A 20,810-nucleotide genomic window follows, 5' to 3' on the forward strand; every position below is an offset into this window, starting at 1 on the left:
CTGGAATGGAACATTTCAGTTGTGAAGAGGGGTTGGATGGGCTCAGGTTGCTTTCGTTGGAGTAGAGAAGACTGAGGGGGCGACCTGATCGAGGTATCCAAGATTATGAGGGTGGATAGGGAACAGCTGTTCCCCTTAGTTGAAGGGTCGGTTACGAGGGGACACAAGTTCAAGGTGAGGGGCAGGAGATTTGATGGGGATTTGAGGAAAAACATTTTTACCCAGAGGGTGATGACAGTCTGGAACGCACTGCCTGGGAGGGTGGTAGAGGCAGGTTGCCTCACATCTTTTTAAAAGTACCTGGATAAGCATTTGGCATGATTTAACATTGAAGGCTATGGGCCAGGTGCTGGCAAACAGGATTAGGTGCAGACTCAATGGGCCAAAGGGCCTTTTTTGCACTGCATTTTTCTGGGACTGTGAATTTTCAAGCCAAATGAATACAGTACAAACTGCAAATTTACTAAAGGGTTGAAAGTAGTGACAGAGCGAATCAAATACCATAAGAGGTGGTACGTAGAGTAAATTAAATTTGCTCAAATAAAATACAAGCCTTTTATTGTAGTATAAGCAAGATTAGAGTCTTGCATGAACAACAGTGCTAAAGGAAAGAGAATGGTGGAGATCATTCTCCTCCCACTTCCAGAGATAGAGGGACTTTTAATCATTGCTCAGTAGACCAGATTCGGGTGACACATGTTGGTTGCCAACCTCTGCCAGCCCTCAGCTGGGCTACTACACAGTAGCTTGAATGGAGAGGGTCAAGGAGAGGGTAAAAGTATGGAAGATAAAATCTTTCCTGAGACATATTTCGAGGGAGCATCACTGACCGTAATGTTGTGGATGTCCACAGGCCTGACCCTCCCACCGTCCAGACAAAAGCGCAAAAGCAGGAACTGAGTTTTACTTATTTAAAAAAAGTTACATCTCGAAAATTGCGTTTCTATATGGTTGATATATTTTACTCATCTATGGTCAGTCAACAACAGCTGCTGTAGAGAATCAGCAGGTCCAACACAACCATTTAACTGTACAAGAACAGATGTCCACAGGGAAAGTTATTTTTGTACCCATATAAGGCAGGTTTCTGCACAGAGGTTTAAATTGCTCAAAAACATCAGCACTCTAGCTCAACGAATTAAGCTATTTTACAATAGCGCAGACATCCACTGTCACAGACTATCCTCTTAAAATTCATGGTTAGCAGAACTGATAAGCACAACATGAGACTGTGACCTTTGAATAACATTTACGTTGGAAGTACACATTGCACATTGAACATCTTGAGCTCAGATTCGAGAATCCTTGCTTCAATACACAGCAAGACATCCCTGTTTCTGTAATAAACACATACTCCACTCAGTAAACAACTAGAGAAACCCAGAGTCAGAAAATGCTGGAAATAGTCAGACGGTTTGGCAGCATCTGCAAAGAGAACTGCTGAAAGGTCGCTGAACTGAAATGTTAATTCTGCTTCACTCTCCCCAAGGTAGCGTGCGGATGCTACTAACGGCCTAGGTTACTGAGGGGAATATCAGGCAGGGTTCTGCTGCTGATCATTATTCAGCAATCAGTGTGTGCATCAGAAGGACAGGAACAACGTTGACCGCTGAATAGTCTCAACATTTGTATCTTGTAGCACGGTGGCACAGTGGTTAGCATTGCTGCCTACGCCGCTGAGGACCCGGGTTCGAATCCCGGCCCTGGGTCACTGTCCGTGTGGAGTTTGCACATTCTCCCCGTGTCTGTGTGGGTTTCGCCCCACAACCCAAAGATGTGCAGGTTAGGTGGACTGGCCACGCTAAATTGCCCCTAAATTGGAAAAAATAATTGGGTACACTAAATTTTTAAAAAAACATTTGTATCTTGTATATATGAAAAATGTGCACTTGTATATATGAAAAATGATGCGAACCCTCGCCTCACTTGAGAGATCAAAGCATTAAGAAAACTTACCAAGCAGTGTTTTAGGATTAATCAGTCCCAGTTGTACAACAGGATTGTCCAGAATGGCCTGAAATAATGGACTTTCGGTGTCAATGCCCTTATCTAACTCCTCAGGGGAGGGCTTTCGATCACCCAGCAACCATTCACACTGAAAAATAAAAATTGCTCATTATTGATCAGGAATTTGTTAGATCAAACTGGTTCTCCAGAGATCAATGTTACAATACAATGAGAGGTTGAGAATACAGTTACAGCCACATTGCTGTTTCAGGGATACTTTTGTTTACAACATCAATAAAATATTCTCAGCACATAAGCGAGTGCAATCCTCTTCAAATTCTTTGCCCCCGCAACCTTTCTGGTGGCTGTTCAATCGCCAATAACTGGAAGGTTTGGAATGGAACTAAAAATATTATTCTGGCATAGTAATTCAGTGGGACATGGAGATTTAGGTAACATATGCAAAATAATTTCACAGTTTAGCTATCCATTTCTTAGTTCGGACTCTTTAATGTAAGGTGACAATCCCAGCAAAGCATTATAACCACTTTGTCCTTTGTGGGGTGGGGAGGAGAAAATTCAAAGCACCCCAATTTAAATTTAGAGGTCAAGGAAACTTTTATTTTGTGTAAACACTGCGCTCAGCATCAGTATCAGGGTTGAGATGCCATAAGCAAGTAATTCATTTTAATGACCCATCTATATTTTTAACCTATCTTTGTCTCCTCAAGTTCTTCCTCTCAGGCTCTCAACACCTTGCTCGGATGCACCATTATCTTTCGGTCTGCATGGAGTGTGGCCCATTAAACCACCAAGGAACCACATGAAGTTTTTTCTAACACAGAGTGCTTTGACACTGTGCAGCAACCAACACTTGGTGACCTCTGCTATTTTTATTCTACATTTATCTTCTATTTTAGAAAAGATGCTGAGAATTTCAAAGTGAGCATCTTGAAATAATACTTGTTATAGGTCAGAATTAAGAGTAGGACAAGGCTAAATGAGGCATTCCTCGGAGAAGGCGACAATTCAATTCTCCATATTGATTCATCCGTCATCTCCCAAATCTCAATCACCAAAGTTTCTACCTTCCTCTCCCACACATACACAAAGTATATACTATGTGCATGGTCCAGATGAACTCAATGAGACAAACTCAATGAGGCAGATTATGAATTCAGTAACTAAAAAAAAAATATATTAAACTTCAACACAGATTAGGCTAGAGTAGTTTCCTAAAATAATCTGATCTATGCGGACTTACAGCAGCATCTTGTTGGTTATTGTTGACTCGCAAAGCGTCTATTACTTCCTTTTCATCGAATCCCATTTCCATCAGAGCAATCATAGCCTATAATAAAAACCAACAACAGGATATTACTTGCCATGACACTACTACATATTTAAACTAGTAACTTTTGGAAACTCTGCATCACTTACAAAAGCACGTACAGTCTGTCTGGACTCAGCTTAGTTTACAACAGCACTCATAGAACAGTGACCGTGGGAACAAAATCATGAACTTTTCTTTTTTAATTATACAATGTCACAACACATAATAACCAAGAGAGGTTGTATCCTGACCCACTGCTGCTTGTTAACCCGATTCAGCATCGTCTTTAATCTTCCTTCAGTCCTCCCCATGCAAACAGATGTGCTCAAAAGGCCAGTGCAAGTAAAAATCACACCAAAGCAGGCCGAGGAGCAGCGATAAGATCCTCAGAATTGGATCTCACACTGGTCTACTGCACTGCAGTATTGGTCTACTGCACTGCAGCCAGCACGTGTGCAGCTAACAACTCAGCAAAATTATCTCCCACTGTTGGAGTGCAGAACCTTCCACATCAACTTCAGGTTCTTCACCTCTGCTGTTGCAATCACTTTTGTTGCATGTTACTCCCTGCCACTTCATCCCATTCCCTAAAACAGAGAATTCTGGCAAGGTTATGGAAAGCACCATTTAATACCGTTTAGGCTTACTCTCACTGGGATCTTTGGCTACAGTTTCCGTATCCCAAATGTACAACACATTTGCATTATAACACCTTTTGAGGTACAATGGTTTACATGGGAATACATACATTGATGGGAATCAGGGTGATAAATCAACTAGTTTCATCACACAGTACTGGTCTAATAACAGTAGGTTTCTCATGTACCCATGAGGAAAAAATGGGAGGTTTAAATGGAAAACAGCAGTTCTCACAGCACCACTCCTTTCCATAGAATCCCATAGACAGCCACAGAATCCCTAGAGTGCAGGAGGAGGCTATTTGGCCCATCGAGCCTGCATCGTCCCTCTGAAAGTCCACTAGGTCCACTCCTCCCCCCAGTCCTTATAAGCTAACCTGCACATCTTTGAACACTCAGGGGCAATTTAGGATGGCCTATCCACCTAACCTGCACATCTTTGGACTGTGGGAGGAAAGCAGAGGCACCCAGAGGAAACCCATGCAGACACAGGGAGATCGTGCAAACTCCACACAGAGGGCACCCACAGCTGGAATCGAACCTGGCACTGAGGCAGCAGTGCTAATCACTGTGCCACCATGCCGCCCATTTCATAACTCAGTAAGAATTCACGTTTTTCTGGGAAAGCGGTACACTCCAACTTTCAATTATGAATAAATATGGCACTGTGACGAGCTACGGGAAGCATCTCAAATTAAATGAAGGCATTATTCAAGTGTAAGGAAAATTCCATTCATGTCACATGCACTGAAATTAAATTAATTCTACTCACTCTGGATTCTGGTCTGAATTCCCGTTTCCGCCTAATTTTCTTAAAGATGTCAGTCAACTCATCCTGTTTGGCAATTTCACTGACAGCTTCCGGCTTTGAATCCTTTGGAGCTACTCTTGACCCTCCAGCTATCACATCCCCGGGTAGCGGCGCATCAATTGTAGGGTCCTCTGCATGTTCAATCAGCCACTCCATGGCCTGTGTCACAGACATACTGTAGATAGAAGGGAAAACCTGCAAATTGGAATCTGACAACAAATATTGATGCAGCTGTATAGATTAGCACTGCACTCTGCAGTTACATTGCAATTCCATTGATAACAGTCTGTCACTGATCACAACCCAAGAAGGAGAGTTGAGTTTTGAAATGTAACTCTGTTTCTGCACTCTTATTCAAATGCCACAGCTTTTGTACCTAAAGGCACATTCCCTTTTTAGATGCAGGAATTAATCTTTAGCCTCTTGCATATTTTCCTTTGTTCAAGATAGTGATCAATCTCACTTAGACTTGCAAGCAAGATCACCAAAGCAGCATAGACGGATGCAGATTATTCTACTGGGATAAATATAGCATGTGTATTTTAAAATAAAAGATTTGCAACCAGACTATTTTCTTCTTTTGTGGGTAGGAAGGATAGAATGATAGAAAAGTTAGGCCATTCAGCGAATTGTGATTGCGCTGGTTGAAAATAACTAGTCGTCCATTGTAATCAAACCTTCCAGCCATGCAGTTTACAGCACCTCAGGGCACACCCAGGTAACTTTTAAGGGTTTCTGCCTCAATCACCAATCCAGGCAGCAAACTCTGGATGCCCACCATCATCTGGATGAAAATGTATTTCCTAGTATCCCATCTAACCCTTCTGCCAAGCACCTTAAATCTGCTCCCTGGTAACTGACCTCTCCGCTATGGGAAACAAATCTTCCTTGCCTGCTCTATCTAGGCTCCTCATAACTTTGTACACCTCAATCAAGTCACCCCTCAGCCTCCTCTATTCTAAGAACTAACCCTGGCTGAACCAATCTTTCCCCAGAGCTGCAATTTTTCAGCCCTCGTAACATTCTTAAATCTCTGTCCTCTCTCTACAGCAATTATGTAATCCCTGTAATGTGGTGATCAGATCTGTACACAAAATTCCATCTGTGGCATAACCATCGTTTTATACAGTTGCACCCATGCATCTCTGCTTTTGTATTCTATACCTCATGCAATAAAGGAAGGCATTCCAAATGCCTTCTTTGCCACCTGTCCTGCCACCTTCAGCAGCCTGTGGACATGCACTCCCAAGGTGTCTCACTTCCTCTACCTCTCTTTTGCCTACTGTTCGAGTATTCCCATGCTTTGTTTGCCCTCCCAAAATGCAGAACTTCTCAGATTGAATATAGTTGCCATTTTTTCACCCAAGCAAACCAATAATATCATTCTGACATCCACAGTTATCTTCTTTACTATTAACTACACGGCCAGTTTTTATGTCATCTGCAAATTTCTCAAGTAAATTTCCCTCGTTTAAATGAAAATTATTTACACCAAAAACAGCAAGGGGCCCAACACCAAGCCCCGTGGAATGCCACTGGACACCGCTTTCACTCACTAAATTAACCGCCGATCAATATCCTTTTGTTTCCTGTCTCTGGGCCAATTTTAGATCCATCTCACCACATTCCCTTGTATCCCATGGGCTTTTACTTTCCTTATCAGTCTGCCACGTGAGGTCCTGCCAAATGACTCACTAAAATCCACTTAGACCACATCCAATGCACTACCCTCATCAATCCTTCTTGTATATTCCTCAAAAAATTAAATTCAGTTAGTAAAACACAGCTTTCCCTTAACAAAGTCATGCTGTCTATCCCTGGTTGACAGTTTATCCTGGTTAGCGAGAAAAATCCTTTGAAATCCACCTGGATCTTTCTTATCTCAAGGACCTTATGACTGTGTCGTAAAATACAGGAAGTTTCCTGCTTAACTCCATCATAAACCTCTCCCCTCCCCCCAATAGAACGATCATAACTTGTCAACTTTCTATACTTGGTGCAACCAAAAAGAGGGAACTATACAACTCAAATTACTGTAGTGTGTGCGGCAGAAAACGCCAAAGGGCATACACTCTATATTACAATTGTAGACATCCAACAGGGATGTCTCCCTGAATAAATCAGTTCACAAAAAGATTGCCACGGCAACACTCACTGATTCAGCCGTAGTGCTTTCACTGCTCGACTCTCAGGGAAGCCCATCTCAGTCAGCTGGCGTAGTGCTGCCTCATCTACTCGATCCTCCTCATCCTCGTCCAACATTGCTGCCAAAGGGGTAAAATCCATTAGCAACACTTGCATCTAAATCAGTCCTGTGTTAAATAAATATCAGAAGTGCTGGAATACTCAGCAGGTCCGGTAGCATCTGTGGAGAGAAAAAGAGGGTTAACGTTTCAAGTCCAAAACGACTCTTCTTCGGACGTCAACTCTCGAGTGATAAAAATATACATAGTCAGCCTCCTCTGGAAGCCCCCAGCATCACAGTACTCAGCCAATTCGATTCACTCCATGTGATGTCAAGAAAAAGGCTGAAGGCATCGGTTACCGCAAAGGCCATGGACCCTGACAACATACCGGCAATAGTACTGAAGACTTGTATTCCAGAGCTTGCCCTGCCCAGAAGCCAAGCTGTTCCAGTATAACTGCAACACTATCATCTACCTGGCAATGGGGAAAATTGCCCAGATATGTCCTGTACACAAAAAGCAGGCCAAATCCACCCAGCCAATTACTACACCATCAGTCTACTCTCAATTAACAGTAAAGTGATTGGAGGGGTCACCAAACGATACTTGCTGAGCAATAACCACCTCACTGATGTTCAGATTGGTTTCCAACAGGGCCCCAAGCTCCTGACCTCATTATAGTCTTGATTCCAACATGGGTGAAAATCACAGAATTGTTACCGCGCTGGGGGCCATTTGGTCCATCGTGTCTGCACCGGCTTTCCAAGCGAACATAATGAATTAGTGCCTTTTCCATGTACCCTTGCACATTGTTTCTATCCAAGTAATCATCTAATGCCCTATTTAATGCCTCAATTGAACCCGCCTCCAGCACACTTCCAGGCACTGTATTCCAGATCCGAACCACTCGGTTGAAAACATTTTTTGCTCGCACGTTTGTTTGTTTTTTGCAATCATTTTAAGTCTGTGCCCTCTCATTCTTGATCCTTCTATGAGCAGGAACAGTTTCTCCCCATCTACTGTCCACAACGTCATGATTTTGAACAAATCCATCAAATCTCCTTTTAGCCTTCTTCTCTTGAAGGTGAACAGTCCCAACCTCTCCAATCCATCCTCAAAGTTTCTCCTCCCTGGAACCATTCTTGTAAACCTCTTCTCCACTCTCTCCAATGCATTCACATTCTTTCTATAGTGTGGTTCCCAGAACTGCACACAATATCCCAGCTGAAGTCTAACTAGTGCTTTAAGCTCTATGCCCCTATTAATGAAGCCCAAAAATACTATATGCTTTATTAACTGATCTCCCCACCTGTTCTGCCACGTTCAATGGCCAATGCACATATACACCCAGGTCAGGGGTATGGGTCATTGACATGGCCGGGTTTCTCAGTCTTGAGAAGATCAAGTTCGCCCTGAGGGGATCGATGCTAGGGTTTGCCCAGAGATGGCAGCCATTTATCGACTTTTTTCAGGAAAATTAAGCTGTCAGCAGGGGGGAGTGGTTAAAGGTAAAAATGAGGCATGGGGGGTTGGTTGAGGTGGGAAATAGCTAGTAGGAAAAGGGGATTGGGGAATTATGTTTGTAAGCCATGTTGGCTCATGTTGATTGTTTGGTGGGTGGGTGTTATTTACTTTGTCGTTTTTCCTCTTGAAAAAAATGATATATGCCTTAATAAAATATTTTTTTGGGGGAAAAAAAGAATTTTACCCCATACTTTATATTGTCTCTCCATGTTCTTCCTATCACCTCACACTTCTCTGCATTGAACTTCATCTGCCACCTATCTGTCCACTCCACCAATTTGTCCATGTCCTTCTGACATTCTACACTGTGCTATTCAAAGTTTACTTCCAAGTTTTGAGTCATCCGCAAACTTTGAAATTGCCCCTTGTACACCAAGACCTAGATCATTAATATATTATCAGGAAAAGGATGGATTCCAATACTGACCCCTGGGAAACTCCACTACAAACCTTCCACCAGCGTGAAACATATCAATTGACCATTGCTCTCTGCTTCCTATTATTCAGTCAACTTTATACCCACATTGCTTACTACCTTTATTATTCCATGGGCTATAACTTTTCCCACAAGTCTATGGTCTGTATTGAAAGTGCATGTACATCACATTAGCAGCTTTATCCTCATCAACCTTTTTTATTACCTTCTCCAAAAAAACTCCAGCAAGTTATATAAACATGGTTTCCCCTACAGAAATTCATGCTGGCCCTTCCTAATAAATGGACATTTTTCCGTGTGACTATTAATTCTATCTCAATTATTTCTAGAAACTTGCCCCACAACTTACGTTAAATTTACTAGTCTGTAATTGCTGGGGCGGCTCCTCACGGCGCTAAGGTCCCAGGTTCGATCCCGGCTCTGGGTCACTGTCAATGTGGAGTTTACACATTCTCCCCTTGTTTGCGTGGGTTTTGCCCCCACAACCCAAAGATGCGCAGGGTAGGTGGATTGACCACGCTAAATTGCCCCTTAATTGGAAAAATGAATTGGGCACTTAATTTATTTTTAAAAAATAATTGCTGGGGCTATCCGTGCATTTGATACACTTTGCAATTCACCAGTCCTCCAGCACCTTCCATGAGTCGAGGGAAGATGGAAAGATTATGGCCAATGCCACTAAAATTTTCATTCTCACGTCTTTAAATATCCTTGAATTGTATCTCACCCAATCCCGGTGCCCTGCCGACTTTCAGACCGAAAATCTATTCAACACTTCCACCTCAACAATTCTGAACCCTTCTAGGGACAGAGTTTCCTCATCTGTCACCATGTCCTGGGTAACATCTATCTCCTTGGTAAGGATGGATGTAAAGTATTAATTTAATACAGGCAGCACGGTAGCATAGTGGTTAGCACTGTGGCTTCGCAGTGCCAGGGTCCCAGGTTTGATTCCCTGCTGGGTCACTGTCTGTGCGGAATCTGCACGTTCTCTCCGTGTCTGCGTGGGCTTCCTCTGGTTTCCTCCCACAGTCCAAAGACGTGCAGGTTAGGTGGATTGGCCATGCTAAATTGCCCATGGTGTCCCAAGAGGTTCGGAGAGGTTATTGGGTTAAGGGGATGGGGTTGAGGTGAGGGCTTAAGTGGGTCGGTGCAGACTCGATGGGCCGAATGGCCTCCTTCTGCAGTGTATGTTCTATGTTAATACCTCAGTCATGCCCCCAGCCGCAAATTCCCTTTTAGGTCCCCAACTGGCCCTCCCCCTTTTACCACCCTTTAGAAGACTTTGGAATTCTCCTTTATGTTAGAATCATAGAATTTACAGTGTAGGAGGAGGCCATTCGGCCCATCGAGTCTGCACTGGCTCTTGGAAAGAGTACCCTACCCAAGAGCACACCTCCACCCTATCCCCATAACCCAGTAACCCCACCCAATACTAAGGGCTGCCAATCTTTTCTGAGAACCTCTCTTTGCTTCTCTAATGTGCCTCTTCACCTCCTCTTTGAACCGTCTGTATTCCTCTTGGTTCTCAAGTGTATTTTCTACCTGACACCGGTCATAAGCACATCTTCCTTATCTCAATTTCTATCTCCCTTTTCATCCAGGGAGCTCTGAATGTGTTTGCCTTGCCTTTCTCTTTTTAAAGGAATAGACCTGGTCTGTGTAATTTCTGGTTTGATGGTAACCCATTGTTCAGTTACAGTTTTTCCTGCCAACCTTTTGTTACAGTCTAACCAACCCAGCTGTTCTTACCCCATTGAACTCGACTCTTCCCCCAGTTAATTATTATTATTCTGGATTGGCTATTATCCGTTGCTATTGTCATTCTAAACTGTACAATACAATGATGACGGTCTCCTAAATGTTCTCACACTGACACTTGATCTACTTGACCCACCTAATTTCCAAGAATCAGGTCCAACAGTGCGTCGCTTCTTGTTGGACTGGACACATACCGCTAATGAAAAGTTTCCGGAACTCAATCTAGGAACATTTATCCCTCCCCCACATGATACTTCCACTGTCCCAGTCTACAGTCGGGTAACTAAAGTCCCCCATTATAATGTTTGCATCTTTTTGTAATTTCCCTCCAGATTGAACTCCATCAAGGTTGCATCTGACTGAGTGTGGCATCAAGGAGCCTTAGCAAAATTGTAGTCAATGGGAATCACGGGTTAAAACTCTGTGCTGATTGGAGCCATAACTATCACAAGGGAAGACAGTTGTGGTTGTTGGAAGTCAATCACCTCAGTTCCAGGCCATCAATGCAGGAATTCCTCAGACTACTGTCCTGGACCCAACCATCTCCAGCTGCTTCATCAATGGTCTTTCTTCAACATTAGTTCAGAAGTAGAGATGTTTGTTGATGATTGCGAAATGTTCACTCAGATACTGAAGTCCTCCATGTCCAAGCCCTGGACAATATCCATGCTTGGGCTGATAAGTGACAAGCAACATTCACACCACACATGTGCCAGTCAATGACCATCTTCAACAAGAGACAATATAACCATTGCCCTGTGACATCCAATGGCATTACCATTGAATTTCCACTATCAACATCCTGGGGGCTTACCATTGAGCACAAATTGAACTGAACTAGCAGTACAAGTACTGCAGTCACAAGAACAGGTCAAAGGCTAGGAATCGTGCGGTAAGTAACACACCTCCTGTCTCCCCAAAGCCTTTCAAGTACCTACAGGGCACAAGTCACGAGTGTGGTGGAATACTCTCCACTTGCGTGGCTAAGCACAGCTCAAACAACACACAGGTGACCATCTTGGACAAAGTGGACTGCTTGATTGGCACAACACAAACATTCACACCCCCCATCGACGCGCAGCAGCAGTGTGTGCCATCTACAAGATGCACTGCAGCAACCTTCCAAACCCAGAAAGACAAGGGCAGCAGATACATGGGAACAACACCACCTGGAATTCCCCCTCCGAGTCACACACAATCCTGACTTGGAACTATATTGTCATTCCTTCACTGTTGCTGGGAGAAAATTCTGAAACTCCGTCCCTAACAGCACTCTGGGGATAGCCACACCTCATGGACTGCGTTGGTTCTAGAAGACAGTTCACCACTACCTTCTCAAGTGCAGTTAGTGACGGGCAATAAATGCTGGCCTTGGCGGTGACGCCCACATCCGTTGAATGAATAAAAACCCCTTTACTCAAAGCAACTATTACTCAGTTAAACCACTTCTTCCTTTCGATTGACCGATTACACTGGCCTAGTTTGGATTTGAGTGGAATTAGGCAGTGGAAATTACGAGTGCTCCAAAACGGCTCAGTTTACGTTCCTCTACTTTAAATCCCATTCTGGTTTCTTCCATACTTTGCGAAGCACATTCTGACATTATCCATCTTAAAGGCATTACAGAAACGTGAACCATAAATACACTCCAGTTGACAGCTTCAAATCTATTCAAATACTGAAATCTGTTTAAATAAGTAAGTGCATCAATAATTGCAACATTTCAAGGTTCGATAGTACAAGCACTCAAATAATTAGCACAATATGATAATCAGGGTAAACATTGTAAAACACACAGAGAACTTTGGATATATCCTGAAACAGCTCGGATTGCTTTTGCTGCATCAATCAAGGTTAAAGGGAAAGGGTCAATCAGAACTACCTAAATGCAGACACCTCGACATTTCCTTGGTCAACCTTCTATTTGTTTTGGGAATGGGACAGTTCAGCGCCGACGTTTCAGCGCCGCCGTTTCAGTGCCAGGACGTTTCAGCGCCAAATATTTCAGCGCCAGATATTTCAGCGCCAGATATTTCAGCGCCAGGACGTTTCAGCGCTCATTCATTCAGAAATCATTCTTGAGTATGGTCACAGGTATACCAGCTTTTACACTTAGTTATTTGGTCGTTTCATCGTTCTAATTGTCTTTAGATTTTGTTGGAGTTTTATTATGATTACTGTTTAGATAATGTTAGAGTTTTGTTAACAAGTTTTTATACTTACTTAGTTATTTGGTAAATTTCTTTTGGTAAATTTGGTAAGTTCCATATCTTTAAACCCATGGCTGAATCAGTGAAAAGCAAGCGAGGCAGAGAGAAGTTCTGTCATGAAGGTTTTATATATCGTTTCAACAAAGAAAGCAAGAAACAAAAGCAAGTTAAGTTTTGGCAATGCCATGAGGATGGTAGGTGCAAGGCCCGCATTCACACGTTAGAAAGAGAGGTGATCGAAAAGATCAACGAACATACTCATCCCCCATCTGCAGTTGCTATCGAAGTGGAAAAGGTCATAACTGATGCGAGAGACCGGGCTGAAAAGACTTGTGAGCCTCCAAGTACGATTATCAACAAGTGCATTGAAAAAATGTCCGTGGCAGGTATGGCACAGTTACCAAACAGGCAGGCAATGCGAAAAATTATTCGTAGAAAACGAGACGAAGTTAATCAGGTCCCCGATAATCCAAGATCGATTCAAGAGCTTCAGTTACCTCATGAATACATGATGTATAAACCCACCCCAGAAACCGAGGAAAATTTCTGTTTAATGGATAGTGGTACGAACAACGAACGGATTATTATATTTGGGAGAGAGAGTTGGTTAGAACACATGGCAACTTCCACGACTTGGTATGCTGACGGAACATTTTATCAAGTTTATATCATCATGGTTAGGAAAAATAACGGAGTACACCCTGTATTGTACACGCTTTTACAAAACAAACAGTATGCGACCTATATGATGTTGTTTGCGACGGTAAAAGAGATGATTACAAACGCAGGACCTGCCATTATCAATTGTGATTTTGAACGCGCTGCTTTTACCGCCATGAAAGACTCCTTCCCCAATATAGAAGTAAGAGGCTGCCTTTTTCATCTGTCTTAAAATGTACTTAGGCAGATAAGTGGTTTTGGTCTCATGCGTTTATATAAGAGCAATCCCGATTTTGCATTACATTCGAAAATGATAACTGCCCTATGTTTTGTGCCAGTTGACGACCTTGACAGTCACGTGGATTCTTTAGCAGGTAATTTACCGGAGGTGTTAAGTCCGGTTTTAAACTATTTCGAAGACAATTATATCGGCCGTCCTAATCGCCGAGGAGCAGGCAGACGAAGTCCTTTATTTCCTACCGAGATGTGGAATATGTATCAAAGAACATTAGATGGGGATGACAGAACAAATAACTATGCTGAGGCGGCCAACAGGAGATTGAAAAGTGAACTGTTAATGTCACACCCAACTATCTGGAAGTTCATTGATGTCCTTAAGCATGTTCAAAAGGGAAGAGACGAGCACTTCGAGAAACTTTTAGCTGGCAATGAACCTCAATTAAAATTACTTAAATATAGAAAAGCTGATGAGAGGATATTGAAAATTGTTTCCGAATATGGCAGCAGGAATTAAATTGACTACCTTCGTTCAATAGGGCACAATTTAACAAACTAAATGCGTTTTTTCCAATGAATATCCAATGAATGTCCAATGAACTTTCTTTTTAATGATTGATTTTATGAACTTACAGATTTGTAAATTGTTTTAATGTACTGTTTTTGGATCTTTATAAGTGGATCTTTTACAATAAAAACATTTTGTTAACACTTGAGTTTTATTTCATTTTATGAACTTACAGATTTGTAAATTGCTTAGTGCCAAAAAAAATTCTGTCATAACTATATGACAACATTGGAGAATTTTTTTTTTCTGGCGCTGAAACGTCCTGGCGCTGAAAAGTCCTGGCGCTGAAACGGCAGCGCTGAAACGTACCGCACCCATTTGTTTTGTGTGTTTATTACATAGATAGCCTGGGAACAGGCATCGTGTATAACGCTCCCTTAGTACTAACATGATAGGGGGATACAGTGCTTTGGGTAACGCTTTAAATTCATCAGACTGCTGGAGGCAACTCTCTAGCAATGGTTTTCAAACTTTTACTTGTGGGTGAGAACGGTAAAACTGACCCCAAGAACCCTACAAAAATATGTACTCAAAATCCTGCCCCATCGCCCGCCGTCAAAAGTTCCAAAAGACAGCACCAGCCAGCAGGAAACAAACCATGCGATTACTGTAGCATATGTTTTTCTTTAATTCATAAAAACATAAATAGCAAGCCAGAAAATGCACAAAAGTACAAAAATATGACGATCTCAAGCACACGTTGAAATCCCCATAAAGTCAACCCAAGGTCCGATGACCCTATCTTCTATGGTCCCTATAATCATATATTCAATGAAATTCTCTGTTCCATGTGCTGACACTCGTCATTTTTAACAGGGCAAGAGCGAAAGGTAGCATTTACCACTTCTGCCCAAAGGCAGAACAGGGGCAAATGTAATTTAACTCTGAAAAGTGAGGTGATACATTTTGGGTGAACTAAAAATGCAAGGGAATACAAAAACAATGGTAGGATGTTAGGCAGCACAGAGGAAAATAGGGACCTTGGGATGTATGTCCAAAGATCCCTGATGGCAGCAGGGCAGGTAGAGAACGTCGTTAAGGCGTCATAGGAACATAACTAGGAGCAGGAGTAGGCAATTCAGCCCCTCGAGCTCTCTCCGCCATTCAATACCATAATGGCTGATCTCTTGGCCGCAACTTTGTCTGCCTGTTCTCCAAGATCTTTCAAACACATTACTAATTAAAAATCTGTCTGTCTGCTCTTAAATTTACTCAATGCCCCGGCATCCACCGCACTTGGTGGGTAGTAAATTCCACAGATTCACCGCCCTTTGAGAAGTAATTTCTCCTCATCTCTGGTTTAAAACCATCAGCCCTTATCCTAAAACTATGACCTCTCATTCTAGATTGCCCCACAAGAGGCAACATCTCTTTTTTAAAAAATATTTTTATTCAAGGCATTTTCATATATACAAACAGAATAACAACCAACACCCACTCACCCCCTGTCTCCTGATGCCAACCCCTGCTCACATCCTGCCTTCCCCATTTTAACACCCTTTACCTCCACCCCCTTGCTGACCTCCCAACCCTCCTCAAAGAAATAAATAAATGTCTTCCACCTCCAGGTGAACCCATCTGTCAACCCCCTCACGACGAACTCAACTTTCTCCAGCTTCAGGAATTCTGCCGGGGTCACTCACTCACCCCTGCATTCGGCGGCTCAGAGTCCCGCCATCCTAGCAAAATTAGTCTCCGGGCTATCAGGGAGGCAAAGGTCAAAACATTGGCCTCTCTCACCCCATGGATTCACGGGTCTTTCGACACCCCAAATATGGCCACCTCTGGACTCAGGGCCACACCCAGCACCTCGAACATCACGACCGAGAACCCCTGCCAGAACCCTCTTGATCTTGGACACGCCCAGAACATGCGGATGTGATTCTTCAACCCCCCCTGCGCCCACACCCATCCTCTTCACCCTCAAAGAACCTACTCATCCTCGCCACTGTCATATGAGCCCTGTGCACCACTTTGTGAACTGGATGAGGCTTAGCCTCGTGCATGACGAGGACGCATACAGTCTCCGCAAAGCCTCCGCCCATGTCCCCTCCCAGCTCCTCCTCCCATTTACGCTTGACATCCCCCACCAGGGCTCCCTCCCACTCCATCAAATCCTTATAGATGTCTGACACCTTCCCCTCCCCTATTTCATCCTTCGACTGCGCCTTGTCCTGCAACCCCAGGGGTGGCAGCCAAGGAAAGGACGGCACCTCTCTGCATACAAAGTCGCGAACCCGCAGATACCTAAAACCATTCCCCCTGGCAACTTGCCCACTTCCTCCAGGTCCATCAACTTGGCAAATTTGCCCTTATAAACAGATTGCCAAAGCACCCAATCCCTGCCTGCCGCCACACCGAAAACTTGCATCCAGCCCCAATGGTGCTAACCTATGATTATTACAAATTGGCATCCAAACCAAGGCACCCTCCAGCGCCATATGCTGCCGCCACTGCCCCAACACCCTTGGTGCAGACACCACCACTGGACTCATGGGGGACCTGGCCGGTGAGAACAGTAAAGGCGCCAACAAGGCCCTTAACCAGTACCTCTACACGATGCCACCTCCATCTCTCCCCACCCCTCCCTCAGGGCCCATTTCCTAAACATAACAATATTTGCCGCTCAGTAATAATTCACCATATTCGGCAGGGCCAGCCTCCCCCTTGCACCAAGAAAAGGCTTCCTAACCTGCGGGGTCTTCCCCGCCCACACAAATCCAGAGATCAGCCCATTGGCCTTCCAAATAAACGACTTGGGGTAGAAGATTGGGAGGTTCGGAAACAACACCACCCTAAACGGCAACTCTCCTAGCCTCCTTTTTTGCCCTCCCGTCTCAGGAACACCTCGCTTTTTCCCATATTCAATTTGTATCCTGAGAACTCCCCCAGGATGCCTCCGATGCTGCCCACCAGGTCCAAGATATACAGTAGCAGGTTGTCCGCATACAATGAGACGCTGTGCTCGACGCCCCCCCCCCCCCCCCACACTCACCCCCCCCCACACTCAATCTCTCGCCAGTCCCTAAGCACCATTGCCAGCAGCTATATCGCCACGGTGAAGAGCAACAGGGAGAGCAGGCACCCCTGCCTCATCCCACGATGCAGACCGAAGGACCCCAGATTCATTTGGTTCATCCGCACACTTGCAACTGGCGCCTTATACAACAGACAGACCCAATCTACAAACCCCTGCCCGAAGCACCACAGCACCAACAAATACTTCCACTCTACCCGATCAAACGCCTTCTCCGCGTCCATTGCCACCACTACCTCCACCTCCTGCCTCTCCGAAGGCATCATGATTGCACTGAGTAGCCTCCTCACATTTGCCGACAACTGCCTCCCCTTCACAAAACCCGTTTGATCTTCACCCATCACTCCTGGGACAGTGTCCACAATTTGTGATGCCAACACCGTTGCCAATCACTTGGCATCCGCGTTCAATGATATCGGCCGGTACAAACCGCACTGCTCCAGATCCTTATCCCTCTTTAAAATCAGGGAGATGGAGGCCTGCGACAATGTGGGAGGGATTAGTCAAATGCGATTTGCCCTTCATAGAACCATGTGACTCTGATAGATTTGACTTTCTGAATGTCCTGTTATTACTTCCTTAATAATGGATTCTAACAATTTCCCAATGACAGATGTTAAACTAACTGGTCTATAGTTTCCTACTTTCTGCCTCTCTCCTTTTTTAAATAAGGACGTTACATTAGCATTTTTCAAAATCCACGAGAACCTTTCCCGCATTCAGGGAATTTTGGACTATTATAACTAATGGATCCACCTTCTCCGCTGCCACTTCCTTTAAGGCCCTCGGATAGGCCATCAGGTCCTAGGGACTTGTCTGCCTTCAATCCCAAGAGTTTGTTTAGTGCTTTTCCCCCTATTGATGATGATTGAAGTTCTTCCCTTTCTATTACCTCTGCATTACCTGTTACTATTGGAATGAGTATCCTCGATTACCAAAACGGAGGCAAAACATTGATTTGGCATCTCCACCACTTGTGTGTTCCCCACCATCAACTCTCCTGTCTCATCTTCCAAGGGTCCAACATTCACTTTAGCAACTCTCTTTCCTTTTATATACTTATAGAAGCTTTTGCAATCCCGTTTTCTTTCCCAAATTACCTTTCTTTTTATTACTTTTTTTGTAACCCTTTGCTGATCTTAAGTTTCCAAATCTTCTGGCCTGCCACTGGTCTTTGCAATGTGCCTTAGATTGTGTGTTTATGATATCTTTAACTTCCTTGCTTAGCCATGGATTTTTTTCCCCCTCGTTTCTTACAATCTTTCTTCATCTCTGAAATATATTTTAGATGGGAGCAATTGACCATCTCCTGAAACAGTTGCTACTGTCCATCAACTTAGGGCAGCACTGTAGCACAGTGGTTATCACAGTTGCGTCACAGCTCCAGGGTCCCAGGTTTGATTCCCAGCTTGGGTCACTGTGCGGAGTCTGCACGTTCTCCCAGTGTCCCCGTGGGTTTCCTCCGGGTGCTTCGGTTTCCTCCCACAGTCCAAAGATGTGCGGGTTAGGTGGATTGGCCATGCTAAATTGCTCTTAGTGTCCAAAAAGGTTAAGTGGGGTTATGGGTATATGGTGGAGGTGTGGGCTTGACTGGGTTGCTCTTTCCAGGGGCTGGTGCAGGCTCGATGGGCTTAATGGCCTCCTTCCGTACTGTAAATTCTATGATTCTATGAACTATCCTACCTTTTAAGTCTTCCTGCCCAGTCCAATAGGGCCAACTCGGTCCTCAAGACCTACGTAGTTACATTTAACTGTGGACTCCAGTTTCTCGCCCTCAAACTGAATTTGAAATTCTATCGTGCCATGATCATTCTTCCCTAGAGGATCCTTAACCATGAGGTCATTCATGAATCCCTCATTACACAATACCGAATTCGGAATAGCCTGCTCCCTGGTTGATTCCACAACATATTGCTCCAAGAAACAATCTGTAATAGAACCATAAAATAGAACCATAGAGTTCCTACAGTGCAGAAGGTTCATCAAGTCTACACCAACCCTCTGAAAAACCACCCTACTTAGGCCCACTCACCCATCCTTTCCCCAACAGGAGATTCACAATCAAGCCCAGTGCAATCGTTCACCCAAACACCATACATACACCTTTTAGCAGCTGCTGCTGGCCAATAACCTTCTCTAGGCCCTAGCGATGAGGCTGCTTGCATGGTTCAGCCACTGCCTTACTCAAACTGGCTACCTAAACACAAATCATGGCCCTTCCTGATCTGTACAATCACGGAGGCATCAAGAGCGTACAAAAATATTTAAAAATATATCGTGAGTAACTGAAGCGATACATGGACAACAATTAAAAGCAGAGCCAGACATAAAACGCTGCATTGGCCCCTGTTGCAGTAGATTTGTGCTCTTACCATTTGCCTTTTTAAATAGTTCAACAGCATCTGGATTTAGAGCTAGTAGCTTCTGCGCCACTTCTATTAGGGAAACAAGGATTTTCCTGAGTTCCGTCTGAAACTAGAAATTACATGTCAGTTTACAAATTATTCTCAACTGATAATTACTGCAATTGCCCACTCCCCAACCCCCTCCCACCGCCTCCAACACCCAATGACAGCCCAGTAATTAACTCCTGCAGTTGATATTCATTACTCGAGGGGCGATTTCAACTTTGCTTGTCTGGTGGAAACTGGGAAAGCAGGCTATTTAAAATAATCAGGTGGAAGACTTACTGGCTGCTACCAGGCTTCCTTCCCAACGACTCAATTTTAACACGGTGATCTGTCCATCAACAGCTTCCAGCCACTCTATTTCCTTCCCCCCCCCCCCCCCCCCCCCCCCCCCCCCTCCCGCTACTCCCCGTCAGTTTTGAGTTGGCAACCATCTGGGGCACACAGTAAGAACCAGGATCCATGACGGATATCTAGTTCAAGTTAATATTTTAAGGTAATGTTTAGTTCTGGAAAGATTAAAGTTTAGTTGTAGAAAATGGGATAAATGCAACTAAAATAGCTGTAAGTTATTACACTTAAAAGGTTGGGCCCACATTGACTAGAGGGGTTAAAAGCTAGAAAGGTAAGAGCCATAAAACAGCAGGTGGTCTTATTTAACTAGAAAAGCTGAAGAGGTGATGTCCACGCTGCTTGCTAAGAAAGGGGTTTTGTTTTGGGAGTTAGAGACAAATTATTTTAAAAGCAGTGAACCTTGAAAGGCTATGTTGTCATGGAGGTGGGGGGAACTTAAGAAGGTTCTCAGGTTTCAATTTATCAGGGGTTCTGCAGCAGGGAGCGAGGCTATACTGAAAGGGTGCTGCAGTTTAAAGACTCCAGGCAGTTAGGGCATAAGGATGCCCTGAGAGTCATTGGTGCAGCAGTATGGACTTCATTGATTTGCAGCCTGTAGAGAAGCCCTGGGAGCTGTTAGGAGGTTTTGGCAGCCAGGACTCAACAAATTCATGGGGAGCCGTGAAGGTGACAGTAAATCACTGGTTCCCTGCTGGAGATG

General features: G+C 44.0%; 1 protein-coding gene across 2 annotated transcripts in view; it reads right to left on the reverse strand.

Annotated features, from left to right (window-relative positions):
- ubac1 (UBA domain containing 1) overlaps positions 1 to 20,810 on the reverse strand; it is a 41,760-nt gene that overhangs the window by 4,360 nt on the left and 16,590 nt on the right. For both annotated transcript variants that reach the window (XM_038782164.1, XM_038782163.1), the window contains exons 5-9: positions 19,721 to 19,823; positions 6,885 to 6,993; positions 4,691 to 4,904; positions 3,212 to 3,298; positions 1,957 to 2,095 (exon numbers count right to left, since the gene is read on the reverse strand). In XM_038782164.1, coding sequence (XP_038638092.1) covers positions 1,957 to 2,095; positions 3,212 to 3,298; positions 4,691 to 4,904; positions 6,885 to 6,993; positions 19,721 to 19,823 — 652 coding nt within the window. The remainder of the gene's footprint in view (positions 1 to 1,956; positions 2,096 to 3,211; positions 3,299 to 4,690; positions 4,905 to 6,884; positions 6,994 to 19,720; positions 19,824 to 20,810) is intronic.

Source organism: Scyliorhinus canicula, chromosome 21, assembly GCF_902713615.1.
Source record: "Scyliorhinus canicula chromosome 21, sScyCan1.1, whole genome shotgun sequence".
Lineage (NCBI taxonomy): Eukaryota > Metazoa > Chordata > Chondrichthyes > Carcharhiniformes > Scyliorhinidae > Scyliorhinus > Scyliorhinus canicula.